Source organism: Vulpes vulpes, chromosome 15, assembly GCF_048418805.1.
Source record: "Vulpes vulpes isolate BD-2025 chromosome 15, VulVul3, whole genome shotgun sequence".
NCBI lineage: Eukaryota > Metazoa > Chordata > Mammalia > Carnivora > Canidae > Vulpes > Vulpes vulpes.
In genome coordinates this window covers 1580464-1598180 of record NC_132794.1, presented here as the reverse complement: position 1 = coordinate 1598180, position 17717 = coordinate 1580464, and the positions used below count along the sequence as shown (strand labels likewise).

At 65.0% G+C, this 17717-nt stretch overlaps 2 protein-coding genes across 6 annotated transcripts in view; both read right to left on the bottom strand.

The window, feature by feature from the left end:
• UBE2G2 (ubiquitin conjugating enzyme E2 G2) overlaps positions 1-4676 on the bottom strand; it is a 38408-nt gene extending 33732 nt beyond the window's left edge. Inside the window, exon 1 of one of the 5 annotated variants that reach the window (XM_072739047.1) lies at positions 4490-4676. In XM_072739047.1, the coding sequence (XP_072595148.1) occupies positions 4490-4577 (88 nt within the window). In that variant the 5' untranslated portion in view covers positions 4578-4676. Of the gene's footprint in view, positions 1-3069; positions 3208-3485; positions 3646-4333; positions 4409-4489 lie in introns of those variants that run through there. The other 4 variants (XM_025985504.2, XM_072739048.1, XM_072739050.1 and 1 more) reach the window with 4 other exon arrangements.
• A 646-nt stretch (positions 4677-5322) lies between these two features.
• On the bottom strand, positions 5323-16702 carry SUMO3 (small ubiquitin like modifier 3). The gene is made up of 4 exons (XM_072739051.1): positions 16542-16702; positions 11960-12088; positions 8354-8425; positions 5323-6523 (listed from the first exon to the last, which is right to left on the bottom strand). Exons 1-4 carry the CDS (start codon positions 16560-16562, stop codon positions 6446-6448), a joined length of 300 nt encoding a protein of 99 aa, XP_072595152.1. The 5' UTR covers positions 16563-16702; the 3' UTR covers positions 5323-6445.
• Positions 16703-17717: the final 1015 nt, after the last annotated feature.

Here is a 17717-nt window from a genome sequence, read left to right as displayed (position 1 = left end):
TTGCCGCCACGAAGGGTCCTGGGCAGAGGGACGTGACCTGACGAGCTTTAATGGCATCTTCTGCTGTGCTGAGGACAGAACAAAGCGGGACAAGAGCAGAAGCAGAAAACCTGTCAGGACCGTCCCGGCAGTCATCCAGGCCACAGGTGAGTGGCATGGACCAGTGTGGGTCTCCAGGACGACAGGTGACATGTGAATATAAAACAAAAGGAGTCATCAAGGGCAAATCTAAGGTTTTGAGCCCAAAAAACTGGAGGGCTGTGGCGGGAAGCAACTGAGACACAGACACTGTGGGAGCAGCACTGCGAAGGGAGGAGCAGGTGCCCAGTTCTGCACATTCACGTCCGAGGCTACTCCACAGGGCAGGAGGCTGCGTGTGTCCCCCAGAATCTGTGCGTGGGACCTTGTCTGCGCATGCGCTCCAGGAAAAATGGGGTCACACTGGACTGGGGTGAGTCCTACCACTGACTGGCACCTCCCTCGGGGAAGCCAGCCAAGCCACAACGACGGCTGAGATGGGAGTTACACGGCCCCCAGCCAAGGAACAGCAGGAACTCCTGGCAACCACCAGGAGCTGCAAGAGGCCAGGATGGATTCTTCCCGAAAGCCCCCAGGGTGTGGCCGGGCAGAAAGGCGACCTGGACCTGGGCCTTCGGGCCTCCAGACAGAGAGACAACAAACTTCTGTTTTGTTAAGCCACTCGGCCTGTGCTCCTTTGTTAAAGGAGACCCCCCAAACCAATACCTAACTCTATTTTTGACACTTCTCGGAAAGGCTGGATGCTGTGTGACAAGAAAACGTCAAGAAAAGATCCCATTTAAAATACACAAGTTCTGGGGCGCCTGGGTGGCTCAAACGTTGAGCGTCTGCCTTTGGCTCGGGTCATGATTGGGTCCTGGGATCGAGTCCCGAGTCAGGCTCCCTGCTCAGGGGAGAGTCTGCTTCTCCCTCTGCCTCCGCTCCTGTGCTTGCTCGCTTTCTCTAACAAATATATAAAATCTTTAAAAAATAAAATAAAATATATTGGTTTAGGACAGCTAGATGGTCCAGTCAGTTAACTGTCCAACTCTTGATCTCAGTTCAGGTCTTGATCACAGGGTCAAAAGTTCAAGCCCCGCACTGAGTTCCATGCTGGATGTGGAGCCTACTTTAAAATAACTTTTAAAATTAAAAAAAAAAAAAAAAATCTCGGTTCTTTTTCTAACAGCTTTTTCCTGGTCCGAAGAACGTAGGCAAATCATTTTGCCTTTATTACTCAATTTCCTGCAAAATGTGAAAAACCAGAGGCTGAACAGAATCCTAGCCAAGGTTCCACCACCACCCCTAAATTTCTACAGTTCTGGGTCTATTCCCCAACATGAAAAGTATCCCTGAACCCTATCCCAATAATCTACTGAAGTACATTTCAGGGATGCCTGGGGGGCTCAGTGGTTGAGCATCTGCCCTCAGCTCAGGGTGTGACCCTGCAGTCCCTGGATCGAGTCCCACATTGGGTTCCCTGCATGGAGCCTGCTTCTCCCTCTGCCTGTGTCTCTGCCTCTCTCTCTGTTTCTCATGAATAAATAAAGAAACCCCATTTCACAGAGAGGTTGTTTCTATAAAATCCACAATTACAATGGATATGTCACCCATATGGTAAGACAAACTAGAGGCTAATTCACAAAAGATGAGGATCATGAAATGGAATTTTATGTTTCTAAGATACAGCAACAACAGAACTCCCCTCAGACACACACTGTTTCCGTTCTCTACTGCTGTCACCACAAACTCAATGGCTTAAAACACCACCCACCGATGACCTTACAGTTTCCATATGTCAGAAGAGGGAGGTAGTTCTCTGCCTCGAGTCTTACAAGGCAATCAAGGCAGGCGTCCCCCCAAACTCATTCAGGCTCCAGGCAGAACCCGGGTCCCTGCCGCTGTGGGACGGAGGCTCCAGGATCCCGACCGCCAGCACCCAGCAGTCAGTCCCAGGTGCCGTGGGCCACCGCGTGCTTCTGTTCCTGGCCATGTGTGCATCCTCCCAGCCAGCCACAGCAGGGGAGCCTCCCCTCCCGCCTCACCTCTCCTGCCTTCCTCCATGGTCTCAGCTCCTCCTGTGATTTTGGGGCCAGACCCTAACGATCCAGGCTAATCTCCCTCCCTGTAAGTCAGCTCTCCTGGAACCTGTGCGTTACGCCTTTCACAGCAGCGCTGGATTTGCGTCTGATGGGATGAGTAGGGGCCAGCAAGCCGAGGGGGGCATCTTCAGGGCTGTGCCTTCCACATATACCCCAGAATGCCACACAAAAACATGTAAAAACGCCCACGTTACACTTCTGCGATGCAGACTTGGAGGTCAGGTGTGATCTGCATCTTGTCACTGCAAACCTACAGCAGGTCGGACTCAGACGAGGTTTTCGTAAATACAGTAAAAGGAAAAGCGATCTTTGCTACCGCGAGCACCCTCAGGAAACGCAGTTCGACAACGCAGAGTCTGCACCCAAGCAGCGGCCTGGACCGGATTCCCCTGGAGGCTGAATCGATCCCCTCCCCACGGACGGGAGACGGGAGAGAGTAAAGCCTGCCCGCAGTGTGGACGCCGGCTACACGGCTAGGACAGTCTGGAAACACCCAGCGGGACGGCAGGGACCCGCCGGCTCTGCTCCCGCCAGACGCGGACGCCCCCGAGCCGGACACTCTGCTGAGGCCGAGCCCGCGCAGGTACCGGTCACTCTGGTGCACGTCCCACTTCCCTCCGAACGTCCCCCCAGCGCCGTGGGAACAGCAGCCCGTTCCCGCAGCGCCCAGAGCGGCCCGGCACCCTGGGAGCAGGACCTCCGCCCTGGGCCGGGCCGTCGAGGCCAGCGGGCGGGCCCAGCGGGCCAAGCAGCCGCCCGCCGCCCCCAGCAGCCCCGCGGGCAGCTCCTCCGAGGGGACGTCCCGCTGGAAACGTCCCGGGCTGTGGCCTCTCCCTTTGCTTCCCCAAACATCCCAGCGCGCGGCGGGCTCGGGAAGCACCGAGCGGCCGAGCAGGGCCCTGGGAGGGGCGGGGGACGGCGGCGGCCCCGTCGGGCGGGCCCCCCTGACCTTTCGCCCCGGACGCATCACCACGTGCGGTTTCTGTCTCCCTCGAGCATTCCTGGCTGTAGCTCCTCGGCGGCCGCTGGCCCCGCCGCACGCACCCGGAGCCCCGTGCAGGCCCGAGCCCCAGGGGTCCGCCGCCGCCCCTCGGCCGCCCTGTCCCCCCTCCGACCCGGGGCCTGACCCAGGGCTTCGCGACGCGGCCGGGACACGGGGCCGCCGGGACCCCAGTGAGGACCAGGCCGGGAGGAGGGCCGGGGCGGGACGGGGGGCGGAGGGTCACGGGGTCAGGGGTCAGGGGCCAGGGCGGGGGACCAGGCGCGGGGATGGGGGCGGGGCGGGGGCGGGGGAGGCCGGGGCCGGGAGGTCGGGAGGTGCCGGGGCGCGGGCGGGAGGCGGGGGCGGGGCGGGCGCGCACTCACGCTTGTACTCCGCCATCAGCCTCTTGAGCGCCGTCCCCGCCATCGTCCGGGCAACAGCCGAGCGGTCCGCCGGCCCCGAGCGCTCTCGCTCCCGCCCGCCGCAGGGCCGCTTCCGGGTCGCCGCGGCCGCAGAAGTCCTTCCGGGGCGCGGGGGCGCCTGCGCGGTGGGGCGGGCGGCGAGGAGCTGCGCAGGCGCGGTGGCCGCGACGTCCCGCCCGCGGGGTCCCGAGGCTGCGGCTCCCGGCGCCGGGCCCTTGCCGCTGAGCCGCGGGCGGGGACGCGGGCCCGGGACGGACGGTCAAGCGGGCGCCGGGGCGGGGGGCGCGGAGGGTCGGGGTCCGCCGCCTGTTACGTCACGGGGGGGCGGGGAGGGAGACGGAGGACGGGCGGGGACGGGGGGCGGGACCGGGCGGACCCGTTGACGCTGCTTGTTCTCGGTTGTGTCCCCGTGGGGAGGCCCGAGAGGCGAGGACCCCGTGGGCAGCCGGGGGGGCTCGGCCGTGTGGCGCCGCCTCGCCGGGTCGGGCCCCTGCGTGGGGCCTGCTGCTCCGTGGGCCTGGTCCCCGCCCGCCCCCCCGTCTCGGAGGCCGGAGCCCCCGCGGGCCCGCTGCAGTGCACGCCCCGGCCCCTCCCCCGCCCCGGCCCCGCCCCCTCCCCCGCACCCCCGCCCCGGCCCCGCCCCCTCCCCCGCCCCCGGCCCGGCGCGGTCTAGGCAGGACGGCGCGGGGAGCAGGTCCGACGTCCCCGAGCCCCCGGGCGGCCCGGCCCGGCCCCGCAGGAGCTCGGATTCCCCAGGTCTGCGCGTCCTCCGAGGGTGCAAAGCGGCAAAGGCCCGCTGGGGCGCTCACCTGCCGCCCAGGGCCGCGGAGGGCCCGGATCCCCTGCCTCTGGCTCGTCAGCTGCGGGGAGCGGCGGCCGGCGGGTCCCCACTGGCCCCGGGGGCTGGACGTGCTGCTGCTTCTGAGCCCCGGTGCGGCCCGGCCGTGCCCTGCTCCGCCACGCACCTGCGCCTTCCCGGGAGTCCTCAGCCCCAGCAGGTTCGCGTGCCGCCTGCGCCTCCACCTGTAGAGCCCATTCGCGTCCCTGGTTCATTGTTGTCAGGGGTGTCCTGCAACCTGGAAACCCGGCCCCAGGGCAAGGAGCGGCTCCTGCTCGAGGATGGGATGCAGCTGCAGGACGCGGCCGGGAGGCGGCATCTGCTGACCTGGGTCACAGTTAAGGAGGCGGCAAACCGGGCGGCCCGGAGGGAGGGGGGGGACTCAGGCCTCCAGCCCAGGGCGTGACCCAGAGGCCAGGGTGGAGCCCACGTCCCTCCCCGCAGGGAGCCTGCTTCTCCTCTGCCTGTGTCTCTGCCTCTCTCTGTGTGTCTCAGGAATAAATGAACAAAATCTTAAAAAACAAAAAACAATGCAAAGCAGCCTGCGAGGTCTGCGTCTGTCAGGGCAGAGGCCTAGAGAGCCGTGGTCCGGTACTGACTTCACGCAAGTGAGTGGGATGCAGTGCACAAAGGAAGAGTCTTTAGGTTCGAACAGCAAAAACCTTGAGAAGCCCAGACTAACGTGCACATTCACACGCCCCCTGTACCCAGGACCCCAGGAGAGGCGAGGCCGTGATGCCCGGTGGGCACAGCCAAGGCCAGGGCACTGCAGCAGATGCAGCCATGGGCAGGAAACCCAGGCCTGGCACAGGCGACCTGCGGCATGCAGAGGGTCCAGGGACATACCTACTCCTCCCCACCTGGGCTCAGGATGCCAGTGGCCGCCCCAGTGGCTCGCCCAGACGCAGAACGGGGACGGTCCGCCCCCTCGGCCACACGCAGCTGTAATCCACGCCCAGAGACAGAATAGCAAACTATATTTACTGTTTACAGTAGCAAAGGACAACAAATCATGTACAAATTGGTGAATAAACAGAACAGAGCCAGCCGACCTCCCACCCTCGCCCGGACAGCAGAACACAAAGGAAACGCAAAGGCCTTCGGCAAGATTTCAGGCAGGTGAGGGACGATGTCGCGGTCCCGCTCGGGGCCTAGGACCGGCGGCCGTGGGTGCGCACGCAGCAGCAGGAGAAGCAGCCGTGTAACTGGTACAGAACGAAACCACGTCCTAAAGCGTACACCCCACACCTACTGGGAAAGCAGCGCAGCCCACGTCCACGAGGGCAACGCCAAGTCACCGCTGCAGGGGCTCCACCGCCAACACGCTCTGAGGCAGGTCTTTCACGCAAAAACAGCTGCCAACTCAGCAGTGCTGAATCCGGATTTTGTATAGAGACCTTAACTGCCCAGAGGAGAAACGGGCAGCCACGGCCCCAGGGCCCAGTGAGACGCGTGGGGCTGGCTTCCTTCGCCATCGGGGCCAAGGGTCTGAAAGACCTGCTTATTTTCCTTTTCACCTTTTAAAAAGCCTTCCAGTATTTTCCCTCTGACTTTACTATTTCCTGAAATGCAGTATTTACCATTTCAGATACCTGTGCCTGTATGACGTCGTGAAAGATTGTTTCCCATCCCCAAACCGGCCCCAAAACTCGTCCAACGGAAGCAGCCCCACTGTGGTGCCGTGAGGTCTCCACTGGAATAAACTGGGGTGGGGGTGGGGTGGGGGGTCAACACCTGGGGTCAGATCCCCATCTAGACTAAAAGTGGACATTCAGACCACACATTTGGGGGCAAAAGATAGAGGGAGGAAAAAACAAAAATGAAAGCAAACGAACCCCAACACCCTCACCACTCCTTTCCCCCCAACAGAGACAAGTGTGACTGGCCTGACTTCAGCTGTGGGCGCCCTCCCCCCGCAGAGTTCTGAGTTGCCCTTGCAAAACGTCAGAGAGGAAAGTAATTCTGGTGACTGTCCTCGGGTTTCCGCAGACTCCTCTGTGATTGGCATGGTCACGGGTTCACTATTCCACAGCAGGTGCGAGCACGAGGACACGTGGGGACGGTCCCTGCAGAGGCGGCACCCTTAGGGCCAGCCGCTCTCCTGCGCGCCTCCCGTCTGCTGCTGGAACACGTCGATGGTGTCCTCGTCCTCCATCTCCAGCTGGCGGGGGTGCGGCGGCGAGAGAGGGAGAGCAGTTAGTTTCCTGGGATCCCAGAACGCGCGATGCTCACCTGGACGACTCCGAAGGTTCACTGCGCTGTCCCCCCCCCACCCCCCCACCCCCGGGAACGCCATCCCCACCACACCTGTCCTCAGGTGCACCGTGCCGGGACAGCGCTCGGCTGGGATTTCCAACAAGCCCGTTCACCCACCAAGATGCCCCTCACAGAACTCACAAAAGGATATTCGGAGCTAAGGACTCGGATAGAAAAGCAGCCTCTGGGGCGCCTGCCTGACTCAGTCTTAAAGAATGAGACTCGTGAGCTTAGGGTCATGAGTTCAAGCCCCACACTAGGTATACAGATGACTTAAAAAATAATAAAACCTTTACAAAGAAAAAATGAGTCTCATTAAAAAACAAGCATCGAAAATTTTTACCAAACTACACAAAATCGTGTTCCACTGAGGAGCACGTAACGGATGGCGTGGACTCTTCGTGACAAGTGCAGGGGTTGTGCCCGTGGACTCCAAAGCGAGCCCTGTCACACAAGGAGGATGTGCTAAAGCGAGGGACACGCTGGCTCTGCCCACTGCACCCCTTCCTGCCCTTCACGACCACGGCAGGGATGGTGCAAACAGCTTTCTCTTTCTGGCACAGGGAGCACACGTCTACCCTGATCTCTGTCCATCCTCGGAACAAAAGAAAGCTCTGCCGATTCAGACTAGAGGCTGGAAGCAGTCCTGGGTCCCAGGGACATTCTCAGAGGGGACAGGAGTAGGGCTGGGAGGGCAGGGCCCCTCCCCGGCTCAGACACCCTGGGCAGCAGCCAGATGACGGGCAGGAGGGGGAGCCTGGGTGCCCCTCCACCCCCCCAGCCCCCAGGAAACCCCTGCAGCCCAGCGCCCACATGAGCAGGGTGAGGGTCCCCAGGGCGGCACACACGCCCTCCCCCCGCAGCCCAGAGCCCATGTGAGCTGGGTGAGAGTTGCCAGAGCGGCACACACGGCCTCCTCCTGCAGCCCAGAGCCCGTCTGAGCAGGGTGAGGGTCCCCAGAGCAACACACACAGCCTGCCCCGTCCCCCCTGCAGCCCAGAGCCCGCGTGAGCAGGGTGAGGGTCCCCAGGGCGGCGCACCCAGCCTCTTGCTGCGTGGTGCTGTCACGTGAACTGATCAGACTGATGCTCACAGCTCCGTGCAGGACAGAAACAGGCGTCCTCCCCACTTTACCGACGGAGAAGACGGAGGCTCGAGGGTGGGTGGCTCTGGATCACGAGGTCACCAGGCCGACAATGGCCGCAGCCCCACTGAACTCGGCCTCCTGCTCCAGGCCCGAAGCCCCATCGCCCCGTCGCCCCAGCGTGAGGCGCAGCAACGGGGCGGGCGTGTGGTGGGCAGCAAGCAAACACCGCGTGACTGAGGATGACGGCCCGTCCCTTCCGCCCTCACCCCTCGTGCGTAAATCCTGAAGGGCACAAGATCGGGCCAGCGATGTGGCTGCAATCTGGTGTCCAGATCCGAGGGGTGGGCGCCGGGAGGGGCTGCAGGAGCGGGGAACTGGCCAGGCCTGGTAGTGACCCCGGGCCCCCTGCTCGGCCCCCGGGCCTCCGCCCCGCCCCCCAGCACGGAGCAGGATGTCTGACCAAGTGCATTCTTCTCATTTGAAAAACTGAACTCCAACATTTAAAAATTCAATAGCCTAATAGTTGAAAACCATGAAGACGTGTAAAGCTTCCCGCAGGAGCCCCGTGAGCAGCGTTCGGAGCAGCGCAGCCGAGGGCAGTGGCCCCGCGCGGACCGCAGGAGCCACTGGCAGCGCCACCTGTCGTACCTGCGCGGGGGTGTCCGTCTCGTTAATCGGCTGCCCGTCAAACCTGAACCTGATCTGTCTCATCGACAAGCCCTGAAAAGAAAGACCGATTATCATTAGAAATCTCCAGGTGACACGTTCATTCCAGAAAATAAAACACGTATCTCAAAACCTTAGGATTCTGAACGAACTTTCGACCCACCCTGTTGTTAAAACTCCTCGGTGGCCTACGGGTGTCTCCTGCGCGGCCCAGCAGCCAGCCCAGGCCCGGGCCCGCGTCCTGCCCGCCGCACCCTCACCTCCCTCCAGGGACAGGCTCCGCGTGGCCGGCACCGCCCCCCAGAACCTCTGGGCGACAAGCCTTCGGGGACCGGTGAGCCCGGGGTCCCAGCACAGCCTGCGAGCGGGAGGCGGCCCGGACCGCTGGGCCCAGGGAGGCCGCAGCGGAGCGTCTTCCGTCCAGGCCGGGCCGTGAGCCGTGGGTCCCGAGGGCAGGCGGACGTGGCCCGGAAGCCGAGCGTCTCCTTTAGAGAGCAATGACGGGGCGCCCGGGGGGGGGGGGCTCAGCGGTGGAGCATCTGCCCAGGGCTCAGGGTGTGACCCTGGGGTCCCGGGATCGAGTCCCCCATCGGGCTCCCCGTAGGGAGCCTGCTTCTCCCTCTGCCTGGGTCTCTGCCTCTCTCTCTCTGTGTCTCATGAATAAATAAAATCTTTAAAAAATAAAATAAAAAGCAATCCTGATTTTACTTAAACAGAACAGGCAGTGTTGAGACCGGCATCTCCGCTCCGCTCCCTCCAGAAAAGATACTTAAACGTTCAGGCACGAATGACAAGGATGAAGGGAGCAGGACAGGACTGGCCCTGGGAGAGCCGCAGGGCAGTGGGGACGACCCCGAGGTCGGGGCGGGGCAACACGCGGGGCCCCACAGCCCAGGGGCCCACCCATGGCATCTGTGCCGCACAGATGAGCACCGGCCGACCGCGGAGGCCCCTGGAAGCTGACAGGATAGGCCCCACCGGACCCCGACTCGGGCCCCCAGCCGCATGGGCCATGCACTGTCCCCAGCACAGGGAAGGTCGGCTTGGAGCCCTGGGCTCAGGACACCAGGGACCGGCCTGGACGCCAGCCACCCGCCGAGCCCTGTTGCCCCGTCCGGCCGCACCCCCAGGGCAGACGGGCCTGGCAGGTCGGCTTCTGGGAAACCTAGTGACTCACAGGCTGCAACACCTGCGACCCCCCAACCCACCCACCCTGGCAGCTCGCCCCCACGGGGCAGGGCTCAGTGCCTGCAGCTCTTCGCCAGCTTGCTGGGTGTGGTTCTCGGGCTCGAGCACTTCAGCAGGGACGTGGGACCGTGAAGACTCGGATGCGTGAACCGTCCAGCCGGTGAGGAGGAAAGGAAGGGTAGGCGCGGAGGATGGGGCACGGAGGCCACACAGGCACCTGCAACCCTCGGGGACATGGAACACAAGAGGTGGGTGCGGGTGGGAGAGGAAACGCCTCGAAGAACGTGTGGATACGAGAAGTCACGACAGAAGCAAGACTATCCACGCAACGTGGGAACCAAGGCTGAAGGGCCCTCCCAGAAAGAAGCCCAAGAGCAATAGCAAAGCCCGATGCCAGGCGGGCGGAAACGATCCCGAGCGTCAGCTCCAGGAGGGGTGACAGCAGGGTACACGGCGTTCCCAACACGGCGCACGGGACGACAGAGGGCCCGGCATCCCAGGACCGCCCACCGCGGCCACGTGTCCTCAACAAAAACAAGGGGCACCTGGCCTGTGACCCTTGACCTCGGTGTTGTGAGTTCAAGCCCCAAGACGGGTGCAGAGATGGATGGATGGATGGATGGATCGGAGGAGGAGAGGAAGGAGGGAAAGAAGGGAAGAAAAGAGAAAAGAAAGAAAAAAAGAAAGAAAGAGGAAAAAGTGCCAGGAAAGTGACCGGTACAATCATGTGCCTCCAAGCCCCTGAGAGTGAGGTTTTGGGGCCCAAGAACAGATCCCGAAAGCTCCCAGAGAAGAGCAAAGTGACCTCACAGGACAGAGAACCAGAATGTCACTGAACGTCCGCACCAACGCTGCAACGAGAAAAGGACGCGAAGGGCCCAAAAGACAAAAACGAATTTCAACCTGGAAATGGTCGTGCAGCCAACGGTGAAGCGCGAAGGTTTGTGACGGGGAAGTCGCCTGCAGCCCCACGCGCCCCAAGGACACTGCGGAGCAAGACACTGGAAGACACGCTCCGCGAAACAGGACGAAGCCGGACTAACCCAGAAAATACGTAGGATGGCGGCCAAAGAAGTCTCCGGAAAGACTCGGAGGTGGCTCTGCAAGGACAGTCACACCACAGTGCAGCGGGACAGCTTGAAGCACAGGGACACGCCCCCCGCCCGGTGCGTGGAGAATACGAGCAATGACTTCACAGGACCTCCCGGAAAACCACGCACAACGGCCAGCAGAACAGCTGGGCCCATGAGACACAAGCCAGACACGAGCTGTCGCCACAAGCCCACTGCACCACCCAGCGGACGGCGCCTCCCCGGCAGGACCCGCGCGGCCCAGGGCCATGTCCTGCAGGGAGCGGGCAGGGATGCGCGCAGAGGGCTTGTCCCAGAGCAGAGTTTCCACCTCCCGTGGGGAAAATCACCTCGGAAGCCAAAAACACGGAGACCCAGGAACAGAGACACCCTGGCCTGGGAAGAACGAGGGAGGTGGCTGCAAGGCTGGCAGGCTCGGCCGGGGGGGGGGGGGGGGCGAGGACTGGGACGTGGCTCACCCACCATGTCGACCACAACACAGCGCCAGGCCTGACAAAGCGTCCGCGCAGAGGAACAGGGCGCCCCGGAGCCCGCGCCCCCACCACACAGCGACATGCGACGGGCCACCGTGCGGGGGACGCGGGTGGCGCGGAGAGGCCTGGTGTGCGAATGAGGACAAAGGACAGCGAGGTTGGAAGCACCGATGCGTGTGAGCCACACATCTGTCCAGACGCTGATAACGACAACCGGGACCTGCGGCGACCCGCAGATGCTCGTGAGCAAGGGCAAGAATCAAGCCCCCCGTGAGCCCCCAAGGCCGTGTCTCAGTCGTGGCCCAGCTGCGGCACGCAGGAGCAGGGAGACCCACAGCTACTGCGCTGCACCTGCAGGGACAGCCTGAGCCACCGCGCTCCCAGCAGCCGCCGGAGGGCACGCCCCACGCTCCCCGCTCGGGGAAGAGCCGGCGGCCTGGCCCGTCCGCGGACACAGGGCTGATGCTCTGACGGCAGAAGGAAACGGCCACCACGGATGAGCACGCACACGCAGGCACACACACAGACACATGCACACACCGAGGGACGAGTACACACACGCAGGCACACACATGCACACACACATGCACACACCGAGGGACGAGTACACACACGCAGGCACACACATGCACACACACATGCACACACCGAGGGACGAGTACACACACGCAGGCACACACATGCACACACACATGCACACACCGAGGGACGAGTACACACACGCAGGCACACACATGCACAGGGACGAGCACACACGCAGGCACACGCACACAGGAGCACCCGCACACGCGCCCCCGGGACAGCCGTGGCCCGCAGGCCCCGGGGCACAGGCGCACCTGCCTCTCGCAGTAGGCCTTCATCAGCTTGCTCAGCGGCGTGTGCCTCTTGATCTTGAACTGGACCACGGAGCCGTCCTGCCCGGCCACCTTCAGGTTGATGTGGTCGTTCTCCGTCTTCACCCCCTCCTGCAAGGACACGGACACCGGGTCTCAGCCACCGGCCGCTGCGCTCCAGGCGGCGGGGCCGGAGTCTCAGCGATGACCCCTCCCGACTCCCCCACAGCCCGGGGTCGCACACATGAGGGCTTCACGTCCACGCGGAACGAACCCCTCTGGTGGGTGGGCGCGTGCAGGGGCACAGCATACACCTACGGAGGCTTTGGAGGGAAAAACCCACTTAGGGACTCTCGAGAAACCCCGAAGCCCTCCTTGTCAGGAGAGGACGGTGCACACACACGCCCGCAGGCAGGCACACACCGGGTGAGGATGGGGGGGGCAGGCCCCGTGGAGGATGGGCAGGCCAGGGGCGCCCCCTGCCCCCCTGCAGCGGTCCCACCCCGGTGGCATCTCTGACACTTGTGATGCTGTCCGAGCCCCAAATGATCGTGACTGGGGCGGCACAGGGCCCGGAAGCACAGCTGGAATGAAGCAAGGAGCTGGGGTTCAGGACGGCGGGCCCCCCGGGGCGCCCGGGTCCCAGAGCTGGATTCTGGGAGGTGCGGGAGGGGCACCCAGGGTGGCTCCTGCGGGCTCGGCCGCATCGCTTAGCTGGCGCCGCCGGGGAAGGCGGGAGGCTTTACTCTGAGCGGACGATCCAGCTGGCACGAGTCCTTTTGGACACGGTGCGCCCATCCCCGTCACACGCACCCACCTCTCTGGGCCACGCCCTTGGGGTGGGGAGCCCGTGGGGGGAGCCGACCCGAGAAGCGGCCCCGGGAGGCAGGACCCCAGCAGGACCCCCGCCACAAGACAGGATCGTCCTCCACAGCCGTGCAGGCACCAGCGGGGACCCCCTCCCCGTGACTCCGCCGTGGGCAACACGTGGGACCCGGGGCCGGGGCAGCACCCCCTCGCTCCCCGGAGATGAGGTGTCCATACTTGCCGGGCCCTTTTTTCAAATAAAGGCTTCATGTTGTACATTTAGAGAAGTGTACGCTAAGAGAGAAGGCGCAGCTGTCGGGGCCGGGGGTGCGCACCGCCCTGGGCCAACACCCCGCGCCACACGCCACACTGCCCCTGCCGCCCGGGCCAGCGCCGCTCACCACCGGCAGTGGGACTCCGAGCCTCCCTGACGTGTCGCCAAGTTTTCCACTATTGTCCTGTTCCTGTTCCAGGATCCAAACCAGGCGACCGCCTTTATATCTACTTAGAGGTATTATTCTTTTCCCAACGTTTCTGTGTGAACGTAAACCTAGCGTAAAAGCCACCACTTCACCCCCTTTGGTTGGTCTAAACGTCCTACAACCTTCACCAAGGCCGTCTCCAGAACCCCGTTCACGCTGAGGACTGAACCTCTGTGCCGTTGAACCCAACCGCGTCTCCCCAGCACCCCCCCCCATTCCTTGTCTCTGTGATAGTGACTCCTCTACAGATCCCATAAAAGTGGATCCCACAGGGATCCCCGGGTGGCTCGAGGTTCAGCGCCACCTTCAGCCCAGGGCGTGATCCTGGAGCCCCGGGTTTGAGTCCCACATCGGGTTCTCTGCATGGAGCCTGCTTCTCCCTCTGCCTGGGTCTCTTATGAATAAATGAGTAAATCTTAAAAAAAAAAAAAAGTGGATCACACAGTATTTGTCCTTTTGGGACTGGCTTATCTCACGTAGCGTGACGTCCTCAAGGTTTGACCGCGGCACGGCTGGGGTCAGGGTTCACTGCCCTGCCAGGGCCGAGTACCACGCACGGCGTGGGTGGGCTGTGTTCACTGTCGCCATCTGTCCACGGACACGGGGTGACTTCCACAGTAATGCTGCGGCGAGCCTGGGTGGACAAGTATCTCCTGGAGATCCCACTTTCTGATCTCGGGGGCAAATACCGGGAACCAGGATTGCAGGTCCATATGCTGCTTCTAGTTTTAATGCTTTTAGGAACACCGGCACGAACTCTGCGCTGACCGCCCGCTTTGCCTTCCCGCCCAGCGTGAGTGTGTCCGGTGTGGGAAAGCACCGCCCCGTGGGTGGGAGCTGGCGTTTTACCGCACTTTGATCTGCGTTTCTCTGCTCAGTGGTGGACGAGCGCGTTCCGTGCGCGTGTGGCCACGTGTGCACCTCCTCTGGAGAGGCGCCCGTTCGAGAGCGTGTCCGGTTGTGAACACAGTTCTTGTTGGCTCGGAGTGTGAGCCGCGCTCTAGGCTCTCTGGGCAGCAGCCCGTGATCAGAGACGGAGTCGCAAACCGCCCCCCCCCCCCCCCCGGGCGGTGGCTGCTGCCCCCGTGATGGAGCCTTGGGCTGCCCGAGCTCCGGGTCCGCTGTGCTCTGGTGGCCTGGCCTCTGCTGTCACATCCAGGTCAGGAAGGCCTGTCCTACGTTGTGTCCTAAGAGCTTCACTGCTCTAGTCTCAACACTTAGGCCCCCGAGCCCCTCTGACTTGCCTCTTGTATACGGTGTAAGGTAAAGGTCCAGCTTCATTCTTCTGCACGTGGGTAGAGACACTATCTGCTTTTTCAACAAAAAGATACGAATGTGCCAAAACGCACGGATACGGGGCCGGAACGCAGAATGGGCACACGGGGCAGTGGCTGCAGGGCAGCAGGAGGCGGCAGGCAGGGACCACCACGAGCCCCTCTCCCTAGGGAAGGACACTGGGAATGGCCTGTCCCGGGCCCCCAGAGGGCAGGAGTAAAGGAAAAGCAACACTGACCACAAATCACTAGGGTCCCCCTGCGTCAGCTACCCAGAGGCGGCAGGGGCTGTCCCCAACTGCCCCCCAGGTTTTCCTCCCACCAGCAGGACGGCCTGGGGTGCCTGCTGCCCTCCTGCCCAGCTCCCCGGGCTCGGGAGGCGCAGCCTGTGCTCGGCTTCCCCGACAGCTGGCACGTGGCGGGCGGCCCCGCAGTTCAGGGCAAGCGCGCTCAAGACGTCAGGCTGCTCCATTTCCTGCAGTCAAGCCTCCGCAAAAGGAAGCCCCCAGAAACCTGCACAGGCACCCGCACAGGCACCCGCACAGGCACCCGCACAGGCACCAGTACTGCCCTGGATGAACAGCAACCCCAGAGAAGAACGGGCACAGGCTGAGCGGAGGAGGCCAGGGCAGCTGCAATTGCATCTGGAGTGAGGACGCCGTCGTGGAGCGTGACCTGAGATCGCAGCGAGCCCCACCCCGCTCGACTCCCGCGTGTCCCCAGGCCCCCAGGCTCCAGGCTCAGTGCCCAGGGGCACAAGCTCCACTATCACAAGAAACCCACGTCCCAAGTACTCGACTCTGCTGAGTTGCCACTTGACAAAAGTGTAGGCGCCCAAGACGTAGACCCAAAGCTTCAAATACCTGTTTTTAATAAGAGCAGTTAACGGAACTTCAGACCCTGCTAAGAACGGGAGGAGCAGGCCCCAGAGGGCCCAGGAAGGAGGGATGAGCGCAGATCCAGGGGACGGCAGGGGGCGGGGGAGGGGGGGGGAGAGGAGGGGACGGGCAGGGGGCGCACGGGGCGGGGGAGGACAGCGGGGAGGGGGGGACGGGCAGGGGGCGCGGGGGGGGGAGGGGACGGGCAGGGGGCGCAGGGGGGGGACGGCGGGGAGGGGGCGCACGGGGCGGGGGAGGACAGCGGGGAGGGGGGGACGGGCAGGGGGCGCGGGGGGGGAGGGGACGGGCAGGGGGCGCGGGGGGGGGACGGCGGGGAGGGGACGGGCAGGGGGCGCGGGGGGGGGACGGCGGGGAGGGGACGGGCAGGGCGCGCGGGGGGACGTGATGGAGAGGCGGACGCACCCTCGGAGAGCGGCGACGGCGACGCGACCAATAAGGGAGGGGAGCGCACACGGGAGGCCCGACGGGAAGCTGGGAGCCCCCCGCGGCCGCAGCGGGACCCGCGGGGAGGGGGGCGGGGGCGGGGCGGGGCGGGCAGCAGCGCCGCGAGGGCTCCGCGGAGAGGTGGGGAGCGGCGCGGCCCTGGGAGCCAGGGGTGCTGGGGTGCACGGCGGGGTCGCGGAGAGGACCCGGACCCGGACCCGGTCGCGGAGGGGGGAGGGGAGCGGGGAGGCGGTCGGGCCCCGGGACGGCGGGTGCGGTCCCAACCGAGGCGGCCCCGCCCCCCGCGGCTGCGTCATAAGCCGGCCCGGCCGGGCTCCCGGGAGGGGCGGGGGCTGGGTGGGACGCGGGGCGGGGCCGGGAGAGGGGCGGGGCCTAGCCCGCGGGGCGGGGCCTGGGTGGGACGCGGGGCGGGGCCAGGAGGGGCGGGGCCTAGCCGCGGGGCGGGGCCGGGGCGGGGCGCGCCGCGGGGCGGAGCCGGGCCGGAGGGGGAGGGGAGCGGCGCGCGGGGGGAGGGGCGGGCGGCCCGGGGCGCGGGGCAGCCCCGCAGACGCCGCCTGCGGCCGGTCGCGCACCCCGAGGTCGCGGAGGGCGCCGGGCGCGGGCCGGGGGCGGCGGGGGCGGCGGGGGCGGCGCGGGCGCGGGGTGGCCCGGGGTCCCGGCCGGCGCCCGGCGCCCTTACCTTGGGCTTCTCCTCGGACATGGCTGCGCGGCGGCGGCGGCGGCGGCGGGAGCGGCGGGGAGGCGGGCGGCGCGGGCGCGGGCGCGGGCGATCAGGCTCCGGGCCCGCCGCTCTCCCGCCGCAACTGCTCGCGGGGCCGCGCTTTGCCCCCGAGTCCCCGCGCGCCGGTTGGCTGCCGAGGGGTCACGTGGCGGGCGCGCGTGCACGAGGCGCGTGCCCAGGGCGTCGGGCGCGCGCTCGGCCGGGCCGAGGTTCCCGGGTCGGGGAGTGCGTCACGGCGGGCCCGGGGGCGGGGGCGGGGCGCGCTCGGGCACCAGAAGGATGAGGAGGGGAAAGGGTTGGAGGCGCTCAGGACCCCGGGAGCGGGAGCGGGAGCGGGAGCGGGGTCGCTCGTGGGGCCCAGCGACAAGGCTGAGCGCGATCCGGCCTGCCAAGGGCCTGCCCCCCCACCCCCCCCCCCTCCCCGGCCCCGGCCCTGCCCCTCCCCGGCCCTGCCCCTCCCCCTCCCCTGCGCAGCGCGGCCAAGCCCAGGGGCACCCGCACCCTCTCGTTCCCCAGGTGAGGGGCGTCGTTCAGAGGACAAGGAAGCCGCAGACCAGCGTGCGGAACCACCCCTGTGGTCACGGGGACCTCGGGAGGCGGCCGCGCGACACATGAGGCGCCCCGGCCCGGGGGAGCCACGAGTCCAGGGAGGAGGACGGGGGAGGAAGGTGCGCCAAGGCCGCCCCCCTCCCCGCCGCGGCCTGTGCTGGTTCGGCAAGGTGCGCCCGGACCTCCCAGGCCTGGCCCTGCCCCGCAGCTCCAGGTGGACAGAGGCCTGGGGGAGGCCTTACCCCTGGGGCCACTGGTCTCAGGGTGGCGCCAGCCTCACCCCGAGCCGCTTCCCGTGTCCCCTGGCCAGTCCCGATGGTGGCCTCAGCCTGGCAAGCAGAAGCCGTGCACCTGCCGGTGGGGGGGGCCGCTGTGGGGCTCACAGGCTGTGCTGTGACCGCCTTCCTGATGTTTCTGGAATGCACACTACGCAGCAGAAACTAAGCACGCGGAGAAGCTGAATAAGACTTAATTACATATTAGGGCTCTAAGGGAACGTCATGGACGAGTGACCAGTCGTCCAGGGGGCAGGGTCCTGCGGAGGAGGCAGGAGGCTCGAACACTCATTCTCCCAGTCTGCAAACG

Excerpts from the sequence above, each read along its gene's own strand:
- SUMO3 (XM_072739051.1), bottom strand. The coding sequence starts at position 16,562 with ATGTCCGAGGAGAAGCCCAAG. Across the intron at positions 12,089-16,541 it reads TGTCCGAGGAGAAGCCCAAG|GAGGGGGTGAAGACGGAGAA; the intron begins GTAAGGGCGCCG and ends GTGTCCTTGCAG. Across the intron at positions 8,426-11,959 it reads AGGCCTACTGCGAGAGGCAG|GGCTTGTCGATGAGACAGAT; the intron begins GTGCGCCTGTGC and ends CTTTCTTTTCAG.